General features: G+C 54.7%; 2 protein-coding genes across 16 annotated transcripts in view; one reads left to right on the top strand and one right to left on the bottom strand.

Moving 5' to 3' along the window:
* The window catches only part of EPB41 (erythrocyte membrane protein band 4.1), a 154869-nt gene extending 142138 nt beyond the window's left edge, over positions 1–12731 (top strand). For 6 of the 13 annotated variants that reach the window (XM_084787466.1, XM_084787462.1, XM_084787459.1 and 3 more), the window contains 6 exons: positions 1038–1487; positions 2658–2786; positions 8335–8436; positions 9627–9707; positions 11728–11832; positions 12395–12731. In XM_084787466.1, coding sequence (XP_084643592.1) covers positions 1038–1487; positions 2658–2786; positions 8335–8436; positions 9627–9707; positions 11728–11826 — 861 coding nt within the window. In that variant the 3' untranslated portion in view covers positions 11827–11832; positions 12395–12731. The remainder of the gene's footprint in view (positions 1–1037; positions 1488–2657; positions 2787–8334; positions 8437–9626; positions 9708–11727; positions 11833–12394) is intronic. The other 7 variants (XM_084787468.1, XM_084787467.1, XM_084787469.1 and 4 more) reach the window with 2 other exon arrangements.
* Positions 12732–13043: 312 nt separating this feature from the next.
* On the bottom strand, positions 13044–19546 carry TMEM200B (transmembrane protein 200B). 3 transcript variants are annotated; one of them, XM_084787540.1, is made up of 4 exons: positions 18675–19546; positions 18331–18489; positions 17116–17201; positions 15938–16656 (listed from the first exon to the last, which is right to left on the bottom strand). In XM_084787540.1, exons 2-4 carry the CDS (start codon positions 18385–18387, stop codon positions 16074–16076), a joined length of 726 nt encoding a protein of 241 aa, XP_084643666.1. In that variant the 5' UTR covers positions 18388–18489; positions 18675–19546; the 3' UTR covers positions 15938–16073. The 3 variants fall into 3 exon arrangements, with proteins under 3 accessions (XP_084643665.1, XP_084643664.1, XP_084643666.1); XM_084787539.1 differs by lacking the exon at positions 18331–18489 and having other exon boundaries at positions 13044–16656; positions 18675–18730; XM_084787538.1 differs by lacking the exons at positions 18331–18489; positions 18675–19546 and adding an exon at positions 17384–17440 and having other exon boundaries at positions 13044–16656.
* Between the last annotated feature and the right edge of the window lie 2965 nt (positions 19547–22511).

Below are 22511 nucleotides of genomic sequence, written 5' to 3'. Positions count from 1 at the left end.
CCTGAGATTTGAGGCCTGAGTAGACTTAACTCGCAAACAAAGGCAAGTCTCCCAGTAACAGCCAGAATCAACGACCCTGAAGATTGCTAGGAAGTAAAGCTAAAAAGTAAAATGGATGTGTGGTGACTCTTAAGTTCATATTAGTTTATGTATGTGAATTCTTAACTTTTTATGATGAACTGCTTGAGAACTACAAATTTTAAAAATGATGTAAGCCGAGCCCAGTGGTGCACGCCTGTAATCCCAGCACTCAGGGAGGCAGAGGCAGGCAGATCTCTTAGTTCGAGGCCAGCCTGGTCTACAAAGTGAGTCTAAGACAGCAAGGACCACAGGGAGAAACCCTGTCTTGAAAAAAGCAGACAAATAAATAAATAGTAACAGCTAAATAAATATATACATATATGTGTGTGTGTCTGCGTGTGTGTGTGTGTGTGTGTCTGCGTGTCCCATGAAGAGAGGCATGCAGCCAGGAGGGAGCTCACTCTGTGGTTGGGATGTTGTACCATTCATCTCTGAAGAAACAGGACAGCCGCTGGTCATTTCCCTTCCCTTGGGAGCAGGCCTGACATCAGGATGGAGACCGAAGAAGTCACCACGCAGCGTGTGCTGCTCTCCTGTCTCCCTGCTGACAAGCCTTAGGGACCAAGGCTCTGTGCACACAGTCTGGGGACACGAGAAGTCCTCAAGAACATGCTTGACCAAATCCCAAGTTACACTGCCTTTTGCATCATTGAGCTGGTGGGTAGGGGTGACAGAGCGACTCTCTGGGTATGAAAGCATGCTCTGCGTTCCAAGGGCTGTAGGCAGATGCCGGTGCAGGACACTGAGGCGCACCGACGTTGCTCTCCTATTGACCGTGGCCTAGAAGTAGGATCAAACAAAGTTGAAACAGCGTAAGCTCCTGATTTGTGCCCGAATGGCCGTTAAGAGTCTTGGTGGTGATAGGGTTAATATGTTGGAGATTGATTTTTCAGTCTGGCAGTTATTTCCTCATTTGCTCATAATCTTGCCTTTTGTGTGTGTTCGTTCATTTGTAGAGTGTAAATGGCATTCGCACAGAGGAGGTGGCTATCGTGACCGAAGGGCCGCCCACCCACCCTGCCTCTGAATGGGAGTGCCCCAAGCAGTCAGTAGTTGCTAGTCAGAGCCTGATGACCGTCCCGCCAGCGTCTCCACAGAGTTTTGGTTCTGGCTTCCTCTCCATAAACGGCAAGGAGGCGGAAGAGAAGGAGCAGGGTACAGCTGGCTATCTTGATGCTAACGAGATGCCAGCAGGCCCAAGTGGGGAGTGCTTAGGAGTGGAGGAACAGGCCAGTACCTTAAGTGTCTCAGTAACTCCAGCTTCCTGCCAGCTGCGACTCGGTGGAAAAAAGGCAGGCGGTAGCGAAGAGCCAGTGGCACCCGCAGAGACCCTTGAGACCCACAGCGGATCCTCTCTTGACTCTTCTGTGGGTACCCAGTTCCCCACCCTCATTCGAAGTTTCCAGGTAGTAACTGATTTGACAACACAGGTCTAAATGGCACTCCTTGGGAGAGGGTCCCATCCGGTGTGTGGAGGAGGCGGCAGTGGTGGTGGTAAAAGCCCCTGCTGTTGTCAGTGCGACGGTTAAAAGTGAAGCCTCTGATGCCGTAAAGTAAACTCAGTCAGAGGGATTAACTAGTCATGTTTTCTCTGCTGATGACTTAAACAGAATTCTCAGGAGTGACCTCCAGCTTCCTACCTTCGAGGAGGCGGTCTAAGTTTGTTCTTTCCTGTTTCAAGGAAGAGCTACAGCAAGGGATGAATGACAGAGACTCCTGCAGGGCGGAGCCTTCAAAGCTCTGAGGCTGTGCTCAAAATGTTTCCAGCACTCCTCACTAACATTTGGTTTTTGAATGACATTCTGCACTGCTATATTATGCAGCCCACCACTTCCACTGCCCCCTCATAAGGGCTTCTGTGATCACAGACACTAACTTCTGTGCTAGGTGAATGGCCACTTAACCTTATCACAGTCAAGTGGTGGTTTTTAGGGTGATGGCTGTCCTGGGAGAGGTGAAGAGATAAGCAGAAGGGGCCTGGGCCGGTCCACTAATGTTCGTTCTTTTTGGAATCCTGAAATTAATCACCAGGTGGTGGGAGAACTGATTCTTTCCTTTCTGGTTTTCCAACTCCTGTTTTCTTCTCAGTAAATCCAAAGTGAACATCTGACATTGATCTGGAAGAAGTTAATGAATTCCGAGGAAATGTGTTCCAGAGCCATTGCTGCTCCGTGCACATTTGTACTGAGTGGGGAGATGTGCCTGTTTTTCTTAATTACAATGTACAATCACAAGGACAAATGAAAGTGGTTTCTATTTGGCAAACAATTTTATATTCAAATTCTGAAGGTCAGTCCGAAGTGTTTTATATCACCGGTTGGTCATAAACTGTCTGGTGTTCTAATTTCCATTAAGCTTATGAAAGTGACTCCAGTAATGGCACTTTTAATACACTTCTCAAGATGTAGCACCTTGTCAAGGCTTCTTGTGAACTGTGTCCGTCCCTTCGGAGAGTGACACTCCAGCCTTTGCTTGATTCGAGCCTAACACTTTGATCAGATCAGAGTCAGAAGGTTTAGTAGCTCTCCATGGCCTGCAGGATGTTTTGGCCGACTCTGTCTCTTTACCGTCCACAGCCTCCTCTGGTAAAGACTCAGACTGTCACCATCTCAGATACTGCCAATGCTGTGAAAAGTGAAATTCCAACCAAAGATGTCCCTATTGTCCACACCGAGACCAAGACCATCACCTATGAGGCTGCCCAGGTAAGACAGACACTGTCTGAGGCTTCCGCATGAAAACTGGATGAAACACAGTAACTGGGTTCTCCCTTCAGGCTGTGGTCACTCACTGTGAGGTACACCAGGCTGGCTGGGATAGTTCTCTGAAGATCACTGACTTAAGGATGTCTCAATATGCTTTGCTCAGAGCAGGCCTGATTCTTCAGATGGAAGCTTGCGGGCCCACTAGTCTGGCCTACGTGTCAGTGAAAGACCCTGTCCCGAACAAAAGATGAAAAGCTACCCATGGCTGTCCTCTGACCTCTCCACGTGCACATACACACACACACATAGAAAAAGTTAAGAAAGAGAAACTGGGTGTGGTTGGTGCACACCTGTAATGCCAGCTGTTTGGACATGGAGGCAGATGGATCAGAAGTCCAGGGTCATTCTCAGGTATATAATGAGTTTGAGGCCAGCCTGGGCTACATGAGACCCTGTCTCAAAAATAATTTATCTTGAAAAGCAAATAAATGCAAAATGTCAGCCGGGCGTGGTAGCACAAGCCTTTAATCCCAGCATTCGGGAGGCAGATCAATGTGAGTTGGGAGGCCAGCCTGGCCTACAAAGCAAGTCCAGGACAGCCAAGGCTACACAGAGAAATACTGTCTTGGGGGCGGGGGGGGGGGGGGAGGAAGCAAATTGTCAGGGCTGAGGGTTTAACTCAGTGGAATAACATTGTACTTGATGCGTGTGAAACCCCAGTTCACTCCCCAGTCCCGAAGAGCAAATGAAATTACTGTAGAGTCTGTCTATGCATGTCCACCCACCCATGCCATTTCGGAAAATCATTCTAAAGTGAGGAAGAACATAGGCTTTGGGTCGGATAAACCAGAGTTCAGGTCTTGCTCCTCTGGTTTCTGTTAAGTCAAGGTGGTGTAGTGGAAGACAGTCCCCACCTTCTAGGGAACATTCCAGTAAGGAGAGACCGGCAGGCAATAAAGCACTGTGACCGCCAGACACAGTGGCCCCCCAGTCCTGAGGTGGAGGCTGCTGACTGGGAGCTTGAGGCCCTCCCTAGGCTAGCCTGAAAGACCTTGACCAGAAAAATTAACAACCAGAAATGAAAAAAGAAGGGGAACCCACATACCACCAACATCAGACACTAGAAAGTTCCATAGAGACACTCAAATGGGGTAAAGAAATAATCCAAGGAGCTGGGGCTGGAGTGCAGTGCAGAGGGCCCCCCCCACCCCCCACCCCCAACCCCCGCTGTGTAGCTCTGGCTAGGCGCTAAGACTTCCAGTCACCCTGTGAGCTGGATGGCGTTAGCCTCAGGGAGAGTGTGTGCTTTGCAGTTAGACACAGCATTGTGTCCCCGCAAGGGGGAAACTGCTTGCTTAGTAATCTTAGACAAGTCTTCAGCCTCTCCGTTCCCTGGCAGGAAGTTTAGGTGAACTGGTATCTGCTGGGCGCTGGCATCCCCCACCATGTTCAGTCAGCATCTGTGGGCCCCTCTCCTCTCTCGTTGTGGTCTAGAGTGTGGGATTTCACTTGGTGAGTGACAGTTGCTTTAAGTTTTTTGGTGGTGGGCGATAAAATGACATCATTAAAGCTGTGTGTTGACTGTATTAAAGTAGGGACAGGCCAGGAGAGAAGGTTCTGACCAGGGCAGGTCTGTGGAGATGATTATAGGAGCAGAAGTAAGTGTAGCCTTAGGAAAGGAGAAAAGAAAGACCTGTCAATCAAGAGAGACCGGACAAAGCTATCTAGTAGGCCTCGGCAATGGAGGGGACTGACAGGAGGGAAAGAGAAACTGCTTCGTGATTGCACACACGGCTAGCCTGAGGGCGCAGGAGGGGGTGGCTTGCCTATTCGAAGGAAAGAATCCTTTATATTGTTACCACCGTGGAAACAACCTAGATGGCCCTCAGTGGGGGAGCCAGGTAAATAACTTTGTGGAGCATCCTGTTGAGGTACTTCTGTGTGGTTTCTGGTGGGAACCAGTCTACATGATAAAAATAAGGGGCTGAGGAGATGGCACAGTTGGTAAAATGTTTGCTATACAAGTATTAAGTCCTGCGCTCGGATCCCCAGCACCCATGGAAGAAACCAGGTTCAGGGTGAGCACCTGTATCCTCACTGCTGGGGGTCAGGGGTCAGGAGTCAGGAGACAGGGGCATCCCTAAATCTCACTGGCCAGCCAAGCCGTATGAATTGATGAGCTCTAGGTTCAGTGAAAGATCTCATTTCAAAAAAAAAAAAAAAAGATAGAAGCCAGGTGCAGTAGAGCAAAGCTTTAATCCCAGCATTCGTGAGGCAGAGGTAGGCAAATCTCTTGAGTTTGAGGCCAGCCGGGACTACATAGAGACTGTCTCAAAAAACAAACAAACAAACAAACAAGCAAGATAGAAGCCAGGTGTGGTAGTGCAACCCTTTAACCCCAGCACTCAGAGGCTGAAGAAGGCAGAACTCTATGGGTTTGAGGCTAGCCTGGTCTATATAGTGAGCGCCAGGCCAACCAAGGAATATATGAAGACCCTGTCTTGAAAACAAACTAGGTCCATTGTTAACCTCTGCTCTCTTAGACGCACACCCACTTGTTTGCTCACCTCCATACACACGTGTACACATTTACACACAAACACTTCTACACCACAGACACACACACACACACCCTCCAAGAATGGAAAGAAAATATAAAGGGTGAGCCAGATATTGGCTCTGGGAAACTGAGGCAGGAGGACCGTGAATTCAGGGCCAGCTTGGGCTTGGAGAGTGAGCTGAGGGTCCACAGCTGATGCTCACTGCGTGGAAACTCCAATTCTAGTCTTCTTCAGACAGGAGTTTCATGCCGTACTATGCCGTTTGGACATCTGTCAGCTACAGGACCTGGGACAAGTGAACCTTCCTGGAGCCCAGTTTTCCTGACCGCACAGAGAGTGTAACAGTCTCTACCTCGGGTATTGAGAGCTGTTGCGTGGTGTGCTTGACATACAATAGGAGTGCAAAAAGCATGTGTGGATGAGTCTTCCGTAGATAAATGGCCCCAGCAAAAGAAAGTATTAGTGGAGGAGGGGAACCCAGGGGAGGCAGGGAACCCAGGCTCCACCAAGGGTTCTGCCCTTCCTACTCTCCCTCCCCACTAGTACCCCCAAGTTTTGTTTGTCTGGATGAAATGTGGTCCTGCTCATTGAATGAGATAAAGCCAGTCGCAGTGTTCCGTACCCGTGGCCTCAGTTATTCACAGCTGAGGCAGGAGAGTTACGTGGGCTTAGGAAACCAAGGCCAGCCTGAGCAGCATAGTGGGACCGTGGTGTGTATTTGTTTGTTTGTTTGTTTTGTTTTGTTTTGTTTGAGACAGGGTCTCTCTGTGTAGCCTTGGCTATCCTGGACTAGCTTTGTAGACGGGGCTGGCCTCGAACTCAGGGATCTGCCTTCCTCTGCCTCCGGAGTACTGGGATTAAAGGTGTGCGCCACCACGCCTGGCAAGGACCATGGTTGGTGGTTTTTTGTTTTTTTTGTTTTTTAATTGAAAATGACAGCACAGCTTATTCTGGTGACTTAAATAGAGAAAGGGGGAGCAGTCTACTGCATGTTTGGCACGGCCGCCTTTATGGAAGTAATTTCCGTTCTCTGACTTCCCTAACACCAGTGCTTGGTGTTTCCTCATATCTAGGAGCATCCACCTGTAGGTAAACTCCGTCTTCATCTAGTTTTCTTCTGTCGTGGCCATGGCGGCCTGTGCCGCTCTCACCGCCCACAAAGCTGCTGATAACGATGGTCGCTGGCCCCGGCCACCACCTCTTCAGCTTCTTGCTAATGCCATTCCTAGGCTAGTCATAACATGGACCTTTAGTCCTTGTTGGCGAAGCCTGGCGTGTAAAATCTGTGTGTGCCTCCTGACGAGGAGGAGCCCTTACAGCAGCAGTCACTGAGGCCACCGTGCCCTGTGCCCTGCTTTCCAGTGGTGGATGCGCAGCTCCTGGCTCACACCTGCTAACGAGAGATTCCCGTGTCAGTCTGTGGTGTAGCTCACTCACGCGTCAGCCACCAGGAGCCGATGCCTCAGCTCTCCTGCCTTGGATGTGTATAAATAAAGAGCACGGGGTCTTTCTTTCTTTTGGTCTTTTTTTTTTTTTTTTTTGAGACAGGGTTTCTCTGTGTAGCCCTTGCTGTAGACCAGGCTAGCCTTGACTTTAGAGAGCCACCAGCCTCTGCCTCTGCTGGGATTAAAGGTGTACCACATGCCTGGCAAGGTCTCAGTTTTCTAACTGGAGGGTGCAAATAGTTCCCTCCTTCCTGTGTAAGGGTTCGAAAGTCCCCAGAGTCAAATAATGTGTAAAAACAAAGAGCGTTCATCCCACAGAAAGAGCCTACAGAATAAATATCCATGCAAAATGGTGGCGACCCTGGCCAAAGGTGCGCAGGCCTTTTTATAGGGAGCTGGGGGACCTCTAAGGGGGCGTGCTATCTTCTGATTTGATTGGGTGGGCTAAGGAGCAATCACAAGGAGGCATAAGCTGATAGGGTGGGGCCGAAAAGCCGATCACTAGTCTAGAAGCATTAGGCCATATATGGTCACATTATCAGCTGATTGGCTCAGAGCTTTCCTGGACCAGGAACTTCCTGTTACTCCGACTAGGATTGGCTGGTGCTGTCCAGTGCCTGTGGGGGCTACAGGAGCACTGGGCCCAGGACTCCTTTACTCTAGCCACAGGCCTTTTAGCAATGTCTGACCCTCTCTCACTTGTGGCTGAGGACAGCTTTACTAAAGATGCTTCAAAGGCCCTTTGTGAACTGCAGGGCGTTGCCCCCTGTGTGGCTTGGAGTCTTTCGTGAAGCTGTGCCATAGTGCTGCCTCTTTCAGACCCACTTCAGTTACTGACCTAGTGCTGAGGAATACGTACTCATCAACGTTTTGGCAAGCAGGACACTGTGCAGCCCTGGCTTTCCTAGAAGTTATAGACCAGGCTGGCCTCAAACGCACAGCGATCTGCCTGCCTCCACCTCCCAAGAACAGGGGTCAGATTTGTATGCCACCACACAGGACTTCATTCATCATTTTTGTTTGGTTGTTTTTTCAAGACAGGGTCTCACTCTGCAGCCCTGGCTGTCCTAGGGCGTTGGATCCCTTATAAGGGATTTACAGATGATTTTGAGCAGTCTGGAGGAGCAGCTGGCTGGTGCTCTTAGTCAGTGAGCTGTCTCTCCAGCCCCACTCATCAGTTTTTAAGAAGGGGCCTTGCTTGTTCCCAGGAACCTGGTTCTGCTTATCAGTTGAGAGTCACTGTGTGGGAATTAGGTCTTTTTGGTTTTGTCTTTGTTTTTCCTTTTTTGGTTTTTCGAGACAGGGTTTCTCTGTGTAGCCCTGGCTGATCCTAGACTCGCTTTGTAGACCAGGCTGGCCTCCAACTTACAGAGATCCGCCTGCCTGTGCCTCCCGAGTGCTGGCATTAAAGGCGTGCGCCACCATGCCAGGCTGGGAATTAGGTTTTTGAGGTAGAATGTCCAGCCGAAGAGCCATGTTGCACCTGGGGGTTTGTCCCCAAGGCCTCCTGAGGGGCCTGATGACTTGTCCTTTCTTACGCAGACTGAGGAGAGTAATGGGGACCTGGACCCTGGAGTCTTGCTGACCGCTCAGACCATCACCTCTGAGACCACAAGCAGCACGACCACAACACAGATTACCAAGGTAACGGGATCTACGTCAGCCATGGCTCTCAGCTCCGTCACTATTGCCTTACATTACTCAAAAGCGTCCCAGGTGGAAGGACCTGATGATGCCTTCCCCAGAATACAGCTGGGAAGGCCATATGTAGTCATTTTTTAAAACTACAGATCGGTCCATCCTGCTGCGGAGGAAGCCTAAATGCAGCTTGGGGTGGGGGTATAGTTCAGTGGCAGAGCGCCTACCTACCACGCACAAGCTGTGGGTTCCATCCTCAGCGTGCATATACACACAGACACACAAGCACACACACACACACGCACGCACGCACGCGCACAGTTTAAGGACGTGGATTGTTGGTATGGTACAGTCGTATTTTCTGAGCTAGATACCAGAACCCTGATCTGATGAACTGGTTAATGCTGCGTCCTGAGAGGCCAAGGAAGCCAAGGTTTGGAGCTGAAACGCTGAAAACCATCAGACTGCTTTACAGGAAACAATGGGGACAAAGTGTCAAAAATTGGAATTATCCCTCAGAAAATTGGGCAGTCCATGTTTGCTGTAAGAAAGTCATGTCACCTCCCACCATGTTCTTTTTTTCTTTATGTTGAGACATCTCACTCATTCTGTAGCCCAGGCTCATCTGGAGCTCATAAATACTTACCTCCGGCTCAGAAGGGCTGGGATTACACCTGGCCTGCAATTTGTTATAGGTGTAAAAAAAAATTTAGAGAAGAAAGAAAGAGAAAATTTTAGCCAGGCTTTGTCATAATACACAGATGACAGCAAGCCGGCTATTCCATGTGTCTGGATCTTGGCGTTCCTTGTTTGTCCCTACTTGAGATTGTTTAAGTCTCTTTTGACGTTAATGATGGTGAAATGCTTTAAAATAGGAGGTCCCAGTTTGAAGCTGTGTTCTCATCCTGAACAGAATCAAGTGAAAATACAGAAGAATAAAAAGGGACACCACTGTTCCTTGATGGGTTTCTGTAGTGTCTGGGAAGAAGAAAAAAAAAAGTCAATAACAAACTGTTTCCTTTTGTTAGTGGCCCAAGGTTGGGAGCAGGACTGTCCTCCTGGCGGGGCCTGTTCTGTCCTGGGTGGTGCTGGCACCGTGGCGCTGTGCCTGGGCTACGTTCACAGGAGGCATGTTGGATGGGAGCTTTTCCTTCCTGCTGTGCGTGGCTCTCACCCGGCCTCTCCTTCGGTTTCAGACTGTAAAAGGCGGGATTTCCGAGACCCGGATTGAGAAGAGAATTGTGATCACAGGAGATGCCGATATTGACCACGATCAGGTGGGAAGTGCGGGAAGGGGGCCTTGGTGGGCGGGCCGCTTCAGCTCTGAAGATGAGCCAGGGGACCCAAAATATGGAAGCCTGCGAGGGGAGGGGGGAGCTGTGAGCAGGGTAGACAGGCAGTGCGTGGGCATGGTGGCCACCCACACCTGCTGTCCTAGCACTCAGGAGGCTGAGGCAGGAAGCCCATCACAGGCAGCCTGAGCTACACAAGTGAGACCCTGTCTCAAATAACAAATAGGTGTGTGTGGAGGAGAAGGCTTGCGCATGTGGGCTCCAAGTTCATGGAGTCTTGGGTAGTCATTCGGGAGTGGCGGGGGGCACAGAAACAAAGGGGAGGCAAGCCGATTGCATTGCACAGAGCAAGAGGTGGGCAGGACACCAGGAGATGTGGAACTTACTCTGTGCCCTGAGTCTGTCACCAATTGGCTGTGTGACCTTGGGTAGATCACTTTAGGTCTGACATCTGTAAAAGAGAGTGGGTTGATCCAGATAATTCCTGGGTCCTTCTGGGTGCTAAAATTCTATGTTTTTATGTTAATTAGGTGCTAATTGTGTGCTACAAGCAATTAGCGAATAATAAGGTCAGAATTAATGTTCCCAATTCTCGGCACGGTGAAGCTGCAGAGGAGAGGGGGTGGAAGAAGCCGGTGGAGGGGGCAGAGCAGCGGCCGGCCTCTGCTGATGTGCCGGAGAACAGCCAGGAGGAGCCGCAGGGCTGCAACTCAGTGTGGTGGACACTGCGCCCAGGGGCCTGGAAGCCTGGCTGGAAGCCAAGTAGGGGCCTTGTGGGCTGTGTGCTGAGCTCAGGGGGTCTTCTGGGCTACCAGCCCTGCAACCTGTGGCCTGAACCCTGCTGTGGGTATTATCTGTGCTCTGGACACAAGAGCTGTGGAGCGGAGGGTATTTGGCATAAATGCCTGAACCCTAACTCTGCCCCTGATCTGTTATATACAACCTTGGGCAGCTTCGAGCTGTGGCTTTTCCCTGTCAAAGGAAGATCAGCATGGGTCAGAGTCTTGTAATGGTACTTGATGGCTCAGGGAGAGCTCCAGGGCCCCTGGGTTTTTCTAGGAATGGAAGGCTCCTGCGGGGAGGAGGTGGAGTGAGCTGCCCTTAGGAAAGCCAAATGGCGCAGGCTTTCCTAGAGGGAGGTGAAGCCTCCGGGGAGAGGGCTTGAGGGGGTGGCCGGGAGGGGGAGGGGGAGGGGAGAGGGGTGGGTGTTATACTGTAGCAGCTGGGTCAGCGAAGAGGAGCAGGGGTCAGCAGAGACAGCAGGTTTTGTGGGACTCTAAATGCCAGAGAAGCTGTCTCTCCCTAGTCCTGTCTGGAAGCCTCAGGCAGACAGCTCTCACAGGCTTCCCTGAGAGTGGTGCGCTGCCTGCTGTCACCGTCCCTCCGTGCTCTGTAGCTGTGCTCTGTAGGGTGCCACAGTGATTGGCACCCTGGAACCTAAGGGACTATGTGGCAAAGAAGAGACTTAGATTCCGAAGCCTGGTTGTGCTCCCAGCTGTGAAGGGACTTGGCATCTATGTCCTGCCTGCGGCTGGCCTTGTTTATAGAGTGCAACTCGCAGCAGCGGAGCCCTGACTCACTCTGCTGTGAAGACTGAGTAAACGAGTGTGCTTAGGCCAGTCCCTTAGCGTGCCGCAGGTCAGCCTGCCTGCCTGCCTGCCTTCCATCCACTTTTGCCAGAGACACCTCTTCTTTTTTAAAACCTGTGTTCTTCCTCACCTTCCTGACATGGTTTCTGCTCTAGAGATTCACGACAGAAATGAGTCTTCCCACTTCTGAGGTTGCCTGTTCCTCTGAAGAAAAACCTCTGCCTTTCCCTGCTTTTGTGGTCTGAGCCCAGGCACCTTCCTCCGCAGGGCAGGACAAAGCACTGATCCAGTTGGGGTGTGCTGTGTGCTGCCCTGGTACCACCACCGTCACAGAAGTGCCCCAGGCTTCCTGCACCAGCTAGGTTGCTCTTCTCCTGTCTATGGGGAAAAACAAACAACTCTGACTTTTTTCACAGGTCCTTGTACAAGCCATCAAGGAGGCCAAGGAACAGCACCCAGACATGTCAGTGACCAAGGTGGTGGTCCACCAGGAGACTGAGATCTCTGAGGAATGAGCTCAGGTAAAAGTGTCCCCACTGGGACCTGGGAGGGCCACCACCTCAGCCAGAGAGACTCTGTGGCACTCTGGACACTTGCGAGCTCCTGACCCTAAGACATGTCTCCACTGGGACTCAGTGACGTTAAGGCATAGCTGGTGTTAACGGTGTGAACCCCAGCCAGTGCAGCCAAGTCATGTGTGTCCCTCTGCCTCCGTGCTGCCAGCAGTTTGAGTAGGAGGAGATACCTCTGACTTGGGTCTGAACCGTCACCCACCTCTGGAGTCCCCTGCTGTCTCTCATTGTTATTCTGCCCTTGGCGACTCCAGGAGCTGTTGGCCAGACCCGAGGAGGGCTAGCGAACAGAGCTGAGAGGAGCTGGGCCAAGCTTCTGCAAGAACGCACGCATGTATGCATGCACGCACGCACAGGGTGTTGGGAGGCACGGAGCTCTGACAGCTGGGCATGCAGGCACCCAGATACATGCCTAAGGAGAATGCCCGAGAGGGCGTCAGTGCAGCCCCCTGTCACAGCCAGGAGAATTTTGTTGGGGGGAGTTCCAACTTGTGCTCTTTCTTCCCTGTAGGGACTGTCCTGCCCCGTCCCCACCCTTCCCCATCCAAGAGAAGCCAGCATGTGATAAAGAAGCCAGCCTGCAGCAGTCAGACTTCAGACTTTGAAGACTGTTCCGCACCACAGAAAACCAACTTCATTTTCTACTCAGAATTTATACCCAGAGACCTTTCTAGAAGCCACGGATGTTCTCTATATTGTGATATGCAGAAGTTGTCAACTTTTCACTCTATGGACTGTTTTTAAGACATTTTTGTTTTTTGTTTTTTTTTAATGGGTTGGTTGGTAACCCCTCAACCTAGCCTCTCCGCGCTCATTTTCAACTTGGACCTCTGGCGGGATCCACAGACCTCTCCAGGATCCTCCACAGACCCTGTCAGCCAGCTCCGTGGGACCTCCTGCTCCTGTCCCAGCTTCTGATGACACAAAAACTTCATGCACCAGCGAATGTCAGGCAGGCGCAGATGCCCTGGTCACAGACCCTAGGAGCATGACCTCCCCCTGCAGGGTGTTTGGTGAGGCAGAACTCTCCGCTGAGCATGTGTGATGTCACAACCCCCCTTTCTGTTTGGAGCTAAAGTCGAATCAGTTGCTTCAGATAGAGCCGATACTGTGAGCCTTTGAACGCATCTGTGGCCTTCACCTCCCTGCCCCCCTCCCCCGCCCCCCCCCCCCCACTGCCCTGTCCCTTTTTGGAAACAGCAGCTTCATCAAGCGTTCCACAGCTCCCGTCTCGGGAGACCGGAATGCACGGAAAAAAACTCGGCACTTTTGGCGGAAAGTGCCAATGGAACACTTTTAGTTGTAGTTTGGGGGAGAGAAGTTAATGAGGTTTTTAGAAATCATGCCTTGTTCAGGGAGTAAGTTTCACCCCGGGGGAGTGGCCGCCCTTACCTCAACTGGATGCCTTGAAGGAGTGCGTCCAGCCTCAGCCTGGGCCTCACGGTGAGGGAGGAGGGTGTGTGCTTATGCCCCTTCTCTCTGCATAGGCCTGAGGAGGCCCTCTAGGAGCGAGGGACTTTCCCATCTCCTGGTGGCCATCCCCGGCCAGGGTGGGCGTGAGCCAGCTCTGCTCAGCCCACTCATTGCCCGAGAAGGCTTGTCAGGTTTTTTTGAGGGCTTGATTTTATGGTGGATTTTGGATTTAGTTTCCTTTTTCCTTTTTTTAAATTATTGATTTTTTTTTTTTTTAAAGGGAGCCTGATGTCCTCAATTGGTGGTAAGAATTTGAAGGATTTTTTTTTTTTCCATCCCCCAAACCAGGCCCCTGTAATCCTCCAGCTAACTTCCTACAAACATCTGCCCCGGAAGATTAGTTGAATCCTAATTCTTGGGCTGGAATGAACGTGATGAGGGTTGGCGGCGGGTCACTGGCAGCAGTGGCGGGGGGGGGGGGGGGGGGGGGGAAGGGGGGGGGAGGGGGGGGGAGGGGGGCTGAGAGGCAGTGCGCGGGAGCGGAGGCGGAAGCCACCGCAGTTTCTGGCCTCCTGGCTTGAATGCTCTGTATACAAATTCAGCAACTTTGAACTGGTTTTGAGTGTGCAGTTTTCTTTTAGCTCTGGTGAGACTGTTACCAACGGCAGCTTGCTCTAAGGAGGGGGAGCGGCCCAGGTGGCAGAGGGGCAGGCTTGCATTCCACTCCCAGAAGCAAACTTGCAGAGTGGGGCTGAGCCAGAGACGTCTGTGCCGCAGGGACGCCAGCTCCAACCGGGCTCTGAGGGAGGATGCCCGCCCACTCAGCACTGTGCTCCACGCCACCCCTGTCAGGACCTCAGGCTTGGGTTCCTGAACTCCTGAACTCTGCTCCCCTTTGCTGCTGCCTTTGTCTGGAAATTGGTCCAGAATTTCTGCTGTCCCTCCAGCTTCCTCCCCCTCCTTTGCTGGCTCTGGCAACAGATCTTGGGATCTGGTAATTGTTTGGATTTTTTTTTTTTTTAATCTTTCTTTCTTTCTGCAGTTGTGTGTGAGGAACAGACTCTGTCCAGGTAGAAGGAGTGAGGGGGGAGGGCAGCCCCATCTCCAGGGTCATAGACTGACTTGGCAGGAGTTTTCCTAAAGTGACTCAGACACACACACCACAGTAGCAATCCCAACTGCAGTTTTATTTTTACTTCAGAAGTAGATTTCCTTCGAACCACATGAGATCTCTGTCACCCACCCACAAAGCAAGCCCTATATTCGTAAGCTGAGGGCCCAAGGAGGCTAACTCCGCGGACCCACCTCAGGCCAGCAGTATATTCTGGGGTGCCCTGGCCCACCTTGAGAAATAGAGCCGGGGCTACAGCACAGCCAGCACCCCCAGTGCTCATGGGACGTTCCAGTCCCAGGCTGGTTGTTATTACAAATATCTCTCAGATGTATTATTTTGATGACAAAAATGAAGGAGCTTTGTAAATTTTTTTTAAAAAATAATGAATCATATCAAGTAGTTGTTTACATTTGACAAAACAGGAGCTATGGCGGCAGAGTCCAACTGAAAAAACCCTTAGGTGAGATAGGCAGTAATCCTAGTCAGGCCTGCTGCTGTCTGCGCCTTTCATAGTGACAAGTGTGGCTGTAGTGTTTAGGTGTTTGGTCTTGCTTCTTGTATGGCATTTTTCAATAAACTAAAAAAAAAAAAAAACCCTGTGAGGATTGATGCACTTTTAAATTTCTCTTCTAACAAAAGCATGGGGGAAAAAATTAAACCTGGGCAAGGAGACGAAACAGGAAGAGCCGCTGTGTACAGTAAGCCGCCCACAATGGCTAGAGTGCAGTTCTGGGCTGAGGAAAGAAACTGCCGGGTGCCTACTGCCAACATGGGGAGGCTTTGCGGCACGGGCCAGACTAAAGTGAGACCTGTCTCCCCGGGAAGCAGTCCCACCCCAGGGTCGGGGGCATTGGCAGTAGTTAACCCTGCGGGGGACAGAGCCCGAGTGGCTGAAGAACAGACTTGAGGTGGTGGCAGTTGGAGGTGCGGTCACCTCCTACCTCATGGCCCACCTTCCCCCAGTGGGCCCACCTCCATCACCACTGCATCCTGGAGGGAGCCTGTCCCAGTTTGGGACATCCCAGCCTACCTACCACTGTTGCGTTTGCCAAGATACCTGGTGCATCTCTGGATGCTCTTGGCCTAGCCTGCAGCCCCTCAGGTACTGGTCCTGGGCTAAGGCCACATGGGCTGATGAAATTCCTGAGGCTAAATCATGCTGGTGTCCACATTAACCCATGTCCCGGGGGGCTCGCCCGATGCAGCTGGCATTGCTCTACACATGCAGGTGAGGAGCCTTAGCGACTGCTACCACCACAGCATCCAGCCTAGCATCGGAGGTGACTGGAGCGGCCATTGGACAATGGACTTGTGGTGTCCCAATCCCATGGTCCATTCTTGGTAGCCTCCTAGCAAGTTATCCCTTGCACCTCAGACCCGGGCCCCCAAGTCCCCTCCTAATTTGGCATAGCCTCCCAAACTGACTCGGTCCAGCCGTGGCCAGCTTCGGTGGGCACAGTCCCGAGCTGCAGGGGCCCCCAGTAAGAGCTCCCCCAGGCCCAGGTCCAAAGACTTGGAATGTTCGATGCAGGAACCAGAGGGTTGCACTGTGATGATCACATGGCCAGTCTGAGTCCGAGGACCCCAGGGTGGTGGCAGCCCTGGCCCCTTCAACGGGTAGCTGTGGAACAGTGCAGGCAGACCCGAGCGAGGGTTGGCAGGTTCAGACCGCAGGCTGCGCACTGACGGGACGGGCGAGGGGCCCCGCCTCGGGGCCAGGTCCCAAGTCTCCGGCTCCGCGACGGCGCCCGGGGACCCATGCGTGGGACTGGGCAGCAGCGTATCCCAGCCCGGGCCGTCGGGTGGCCGCAGCGCCTGCGCCCTCAGCACGCCCCGGCGGAGTCGCCGCGTCTCTAGGTCTCGGTTCTCGTAGAGCAGCGTGTTGGCACAGATGAACACGAATAGGCCGACGCCCATGATCACTGGCCCCAGCAGCCGCAGGCGCTCGTGGGGCCCGTGAGAGCGGCCGGTTCTCGGGCCGTGGGCGTGGGAGGCGCGGCCCGGCCAGTAGCCTGCCACGGCGATGCCCATGCCCACCAGCACCACGAGCGCGCCCAGTGCCGCGAACGCCCCCGACGGCGAGCGCAGCCGCAGCCGCGCCCTCACCCGCAGCGGCTCCGGCGGGGAGCGCGGCCGCCGGCGCCGGCCCAGGCGGCGGCCCAGGCGCGAGACGCGGCCCTCGGGGCTCCTGCGCGCGCCGCCGTCTCCGGAGCTCCCGGCCGTCATCGCGCAGTCGTCCGGGCGCTCTGCGGGGACAAGCAGAGAGGCAGACACTGACCCGACGGGCCGGGCTCCGGAGGAGGGACGCTCGGGGCCGCTTCGGCCGGCCGCTTGGAGATCCCTGGCGGCCACCCCCGGATTTTCCCGGGGCCGCAAGGCAGGGAGCCGCCCCCGCTCGGGTTTTCCGCAGCGGAGCTGGGAGCCAGCGTTGGCCGGGCCCGCGGGCGGTGCGCAGGGAAGGGGCTGCAGGGCTTGGGTGCAGAGGGGCTGCGGGGCTCCTGCAGCCTGAGCGCGCTCCGCCCGCCCGCGTGCACCCCCCCCCCCAACCCCTGCGGCCGTGGCCGGGGTAAGTACCTCCCGGGCTGGACCCCACCCTCGCACGTGGCCGCCCCGAAGTAACCAGGGGAGGGGGCGCTCGGACCGCCTGGGGCTGCAGGTCGTGCGCGCGCGCGCACCCCACCTCCCCCCTACTGCGCTTTACATACCGCAACGCAGGCCGGCGGGGGTGTCTCTGACTCCGGCTTCGCCTTGCTCGCCCACTCCTTGCAGACTTCCTCAGCCAGCGCTGGAACTGCAGCAGGAGAGACTTGAGCTAGACTCTGGGAAAACCGCTCTGGCCGAGACCAGCCAGTCAGAGCAGAGGAGGCAGCGGCAGACTTTGTCCAGGATTCTTTTCCACTCCTCCAGAAGAGGCCTCCCCCTCCCCCCACGGCCGGGTTAGGGCCGAGGCTGGAGGCAGGAGACTGCCAGTACCGGGCGCAGGTCCTCGCGGGACGGACTCTCCTCCTGGATCTCTCGCCGGCCCAGGCAAGGCTGTTCCCAGATTGCAGTGTTTCCGATTCGGGCTCCCGGGGATGAATCATCCCCTTTTCCCGCCGCCTGGCCTCTTTTTCAGCCTCCTCCGCCCGAGGCCTCCGTGGGCCGTGTCTGGGCCGGAGCAGCACCGCCCCGGGGTCGGGGCCGCACGCTGGAGCTGCTCCAGAAGGCCGTGCGCCGTGGCCCCGGCAGCAGGAGGCCGCGGGCAGCGGGATCGGGGCGTCCGGTCTCGGCCGGAGGAGGCCCCAGGGTCCCGGAGAGAAGCGGCGCCAGGCCCGGGCCTCACACGGAGCGACCCCTGCCCGAGGTCCCGCAGACCGGGCCCCCTACCCTCGCCGTGCCCTGGGCCAGCTCCAGAAAGGGCGCGGGGTGGCTGAGCTCCGCCCCGGACCCCGCGACCCCCCTCCGCCCGCGCCCTCGACGGAGAGGCGCCCGGCCGGGCCCCGCCGACGGCCCCGCTGGCTCCACCGGGCGCGCGGCCAGTTTCCATGATGCGGACGAGGCCCGGGAGCCCCCGCCTGGGATTGATTAGCCCGCGGCCCACGCTAATGAGAGACGGCTGCGCGCGGCCCGCGCCCCTCTGCCCCCGGAGACCGGCATCCCCCGGCCGCAGAGCCTCCCAAGTCGATCTGGAGACGGTGCCCATGCCTCACCGACGCCCGGCCCTCCCGTTCCCCCTCTGCTCTCCGGGCTAAGGCCGGAGGCATCTGCTTTTACTAATCCCACTCTCCAAGCCTCCGTGTGACTTTCCTGCCTCCCGGCCTTTCTGTCCTCCAGAGGGTCCCTCCCCCAACCCGAATTATAAACCCTAGGCACAAGCTTCACTCTCTGCTGCCTGGGCCCCCCAATCCGTTCCTGAACCTCTACACCGAGGGCCCACTCACCACCAGAGCACACTCGGGTCTCGGTGCTCTCCACTCCCCTGCAGCCACACCTTTCATCTAGAACCAGCCCCGTTCGCACTCCTGGTAGCCACTGTCCTGTCCAGGCCACTCCATCCCTTAAGAGTCCCCGTGGTCTGGCCGCCACTTTGCTCCTGCTAACTGGTCCCGCACAGGAGCATCAGTTCACTGTGAATCTGACCCAGCTGAAAACCCTCTATGGCTCCCTGGTACTGTCCTAAAGGTTTTGGAGCCCCCTCCCCCAAAAGGTTTGCGCGTGCTCCTGGCCCATGTGGCTGAATCTCTCTAGGTCCCCAGCCCCTCTGAGCTCTGGCCCCAGGGCTCACCAGTTTCTGCCTTTTCCTCTTTTTTTCCCTCTTTTCTGCCGATTCCTCTTTTCCATAGCAGGCTCCTCCTGAGCTTTGGGCCCTTGCTCCAGCGTCCCGTAGCCCCTCCCCCACCCCTCCACCCCCAGCTGAGAATGCTCTTGGGGATCGCTCTGTTTCTGGGGCCTTGGCTGGTCCGACTTGCTCCTTCCTGGAGCCTTGTGTTCAGGGGCCTGAGTGTTCCAGCTGGCCTCGGTACCAGAGCAGTGTGTGTGAGGCCTGTGCCTTCCTTGACACCCCTCCTGTTCTCTACCCTGGGCCCTGGCTCAAAGTGAGAGGGAGGGAGGGAGGGAACACCTAAGCTCTCTGTGGCTCAGTTTCCCCGTCTTTATAAGAACAGAAACAACACCACAGAGTGTTCTCGGAGTTGAAATAAGAGCACACATGTTGAACACCTGGCACAAAGTACTTGCCAACAGCCCGCCTGCCCTCTGACTGTGGCTTCAGGCCTGAGCTGTGAAGGGGGTGGTGATGACTGGTCCCTTTTCCCACGTCTAACCCTGTCTCTGATTCTCCCCGAGAGAGCTCCCGAAAGGATGACTGAAATCGGAAGCAGGAGGCAAGCATTCCTAGGCCTCCCCTGCAAGGGGACCTCCCAGCCTGGTGCTCCATCCTGTCTCTGCAGATGTGTGGCTGGGTTGGGACAGTGACAGTCCCCAGGCAGTCTGGATCTCACTCAGTTCCACCCTGGCCTCTGTGTGACCTGGATGCCTGCCTTCCCTTCTGCACTGGGAGGGGCCTGGAGGGATGAGGTGGAGGCTGGAAATGTGACACCATCACCCTGAGGCCATCCTGGGAACCAGTGCAGTGTGCCCCTTACACACTCACACACACACACATCCTGGGAAATGATGCAGTATGTCCCCCTACACACACACACACACACACACACACACACACACACACATCATCCTGGGAACCTGTGCAGTGTGCCCCCTACACATACACACACACATCCTGTGAACTGGTACAGTGTGCCCCCCTACACACACACACACACACACACACACACACACATCTAGAAAACGGTGCAGTGTGCCCCCCTACACACACATACACACACATACACACACACACATCCTGGGAAATGATGCAGTATGCACCCCTACACATACACACACACACACATCCTGGGAACCTATGCAGTGTGCCCCTTACACATACACACATACATCCTGCGAACTGGTGCGGTGTGCCCCCCTACACACACACACACACATCTAGGAAACGGTGCAGTGTGCCCCCCTACACACACATATACACACACACACATCCTGGGAAATGATGCAGTATGCACCCCTACACACACACACACACACACACATCCTGGGAACCTATGCAGTGTGCCCCTTACACATACACACACACATCCTGCGAACTGGTGCAGTGTGCCCCCCTACACACACACACATCTAGGAAATGGTGCAGTGTGCCCCCCTACACACACATACACACATACACACACACACACACACACATCCTGGGAAATGATGCAGTGTGCCCCCCTACACACACACACACATCTAGGAAACGGTGCAGTGTGCCCCCCTACACACACATATACACACATACATCCTGGGAAATGATTCAGTATGCCCCCCTACACACACACACACACACACACACATACATCCTGGGAACCTATGCAGTGTGCCCCTTACACATACACACACACATCCTGTGAACTGGTGCAGTGTGCCCCCCTACACACACACACACACACACACACACACACACACACCTAGGAAATGGTGCAGTGTGCCCCCCTACACACACATACACACACACACACATCCTGGGAAATGATGCAGTGTGCCCCCTACACACACATACACATACATCCTGGGAACCTGTGCAGTGTGCCCCCTACACATACACACATCTTGCGAACTGGTGCAGTGTGCCCCCCTACACACACACACACACACACCTCTGCCATGCCCAGGGCCTGGAATATCTCATCCTCATTTTAGGTAAGCCAGGAGGTCTGCGCTGCTTGAGCCATCTCTAGAGCACACAGCTGATGGCTGTGTAGTGCGCACACCCTGTCTCTGGTTAGTCTAACCCAGAAATGTGCCAGCTCTGTCAAGTCAGCTAAGACTTCCAAGTTGTCCAAAGGATGCAGTGCACCTCTGTTCCATCTTTGCAGAATGGTAGAGCCGCTTTAGGAGCAGCCCAGGGAGTTGTGCTTCGCGAGGTGAACCCCAGACCCCGTTTCCTAAAGGCAGAGCCCCACACAGGGAGAGTGACTTGCCCTTGCCCGGGGGTGACCCTACCAATGGCAAAGCTATGCCCTGTTCTGCAAACTCTGCTGATGTTGGGCTCCTTCTAAGTGGCCTTAGGCTGCTGGCATAGTCAAAGGAAAAGAAATGTGGACTCTGTGGCTCTCAGAGCCCAGAGAAGGCAGAACTTGGTGACGCGGGAGCCAGCGAGAGAGCAAGGTCCTTGTGACGACAGGGCAGCGTCCCACAACAGTGCTTGGGTGGAAGGTTAACAGCTCTCCCCAGCGAGGTGGGTTGGCACCTGTATCTGTGGAACCAGCTAGTGTGGGGATGGGGGTGTATCCAGGGTTGCCCTGTCACGTGGTAGTAACCACCCAAATGACTTGGAGGCTTCTGGGCAGTGTCGTCCCCCCCCCTCCCCCGCCCCGCCATCACATGAGAAACTGAGGCCAGTCGTTTTCGCTAGCCACTTTTCTGAGCTGGCTGTTGAGGGGCAGGCTCTGGGCCCTTCCACGTGCTTCTGTCCTGAGGCAACAGCCCTGTCCACCGAAGGCTGTGGAGGCCCCAGGCGAGCCCCAGCTAGTCCCGCTGAAGACTTCAGGAGGCAGAGGCCAGCCGGGCTTAGCTGCAGTTATTTAAGCTCCACCCACCTCCTGAAGGTTCCAACCGGGCCAGCTCAGAGCAGGCGCCTTCCCCTGGCCCTGTCAACTGGAACAGCAGGGGACAGGCCAGGAAGTCCAAAGGACCGTTGGCTCGCGCTCGGGAGAGTCAAAAGCCGGGGAGGGAGTGAAAGGGAACCGGAGCCTCGCCACGTGTGCTGCCCTGTGGCTGTTTCCTGGGGTTATTTTGAGCCTTTTGGGTTTCACAATAGGGCCTTTAACTGCTGGGGAGGCTGCAGGCGTGTTGCTCCACCATCCCTGGCTGGAAATACGACCACAGGCCGACCTTAGTCCTCCTCTCCTCAACAGGTGTGTCCCTAAGGGCTGCCTTCCTCCCTCTGAGTGCTCCTGTAGGGCAGGGCACAGCAGGAGCCTCCCAGACAAACCGAAGAGAAAAGTGGCGGGGGGGGGGGGGGGGGGCAGGGGGCGGAATATCTGCCTGTTGACCTCCCTGGGTAGTTAGGCTGGAGAATGCCATCTTATGTACTGGTATGGTAGCACCCGTCTAAGGCGAACCTCCGTGGATCCGCACGTTATGCCCAGTAGCTGTTTCCATGATGGTTTTGCGCATGGGCTGTGCCGTGCAGGTGGAAGGCTGCCTTTTGCTCTTCACAGTAGGGCTGTCTGGGAGGCTGCAGGACTGTTGACCCACCATCCACAGGCTGTGGCAGGTACCTTGTCTTTGTAGTCAAAGACGGTTGCCTAGCCCTGTCTCCAAGGAGCCTGACCCCAGAAAATGGGCAGAGGAGTCGGGGACCCCAGAGGACACCAGGATCTCACGGGAAGCTTGGAAATGGGACCCATGAGACAACTAGGAGTTAGCCGCAGACACCATGGGAATGTGGCAGCTCGTTTTTTGGTAACAGACTAGGTTGCCAATGAGGCAGTGGGCTCCGTGTCTCAGGGAGGGACTCTGG

This window comes from Acomys minous (genome assembly GCF_964271855.1).
Source record: "Acomys minous genome assembly, chromosome: 6".
Lineage (NCBI taxonomy): Eukaryota > Metazoa > Chordata > Mammalia > Rodentia > Muridae > Acomys > Acomys minous.
Note: the sequence above shows the minus strand (reverse complement) of the source record. Positions and strands in the feature narration are given on the sequence as shown.

Coding starts and splice junctions, on each gene's coding strand:
- TMEM200B (XM_084787539.1), bottom strand. CDS start 16,636: ATGACGGCCGGGAGCTCCGGAGACGGCGGCGCGCGCAGGAGCCCCGAG.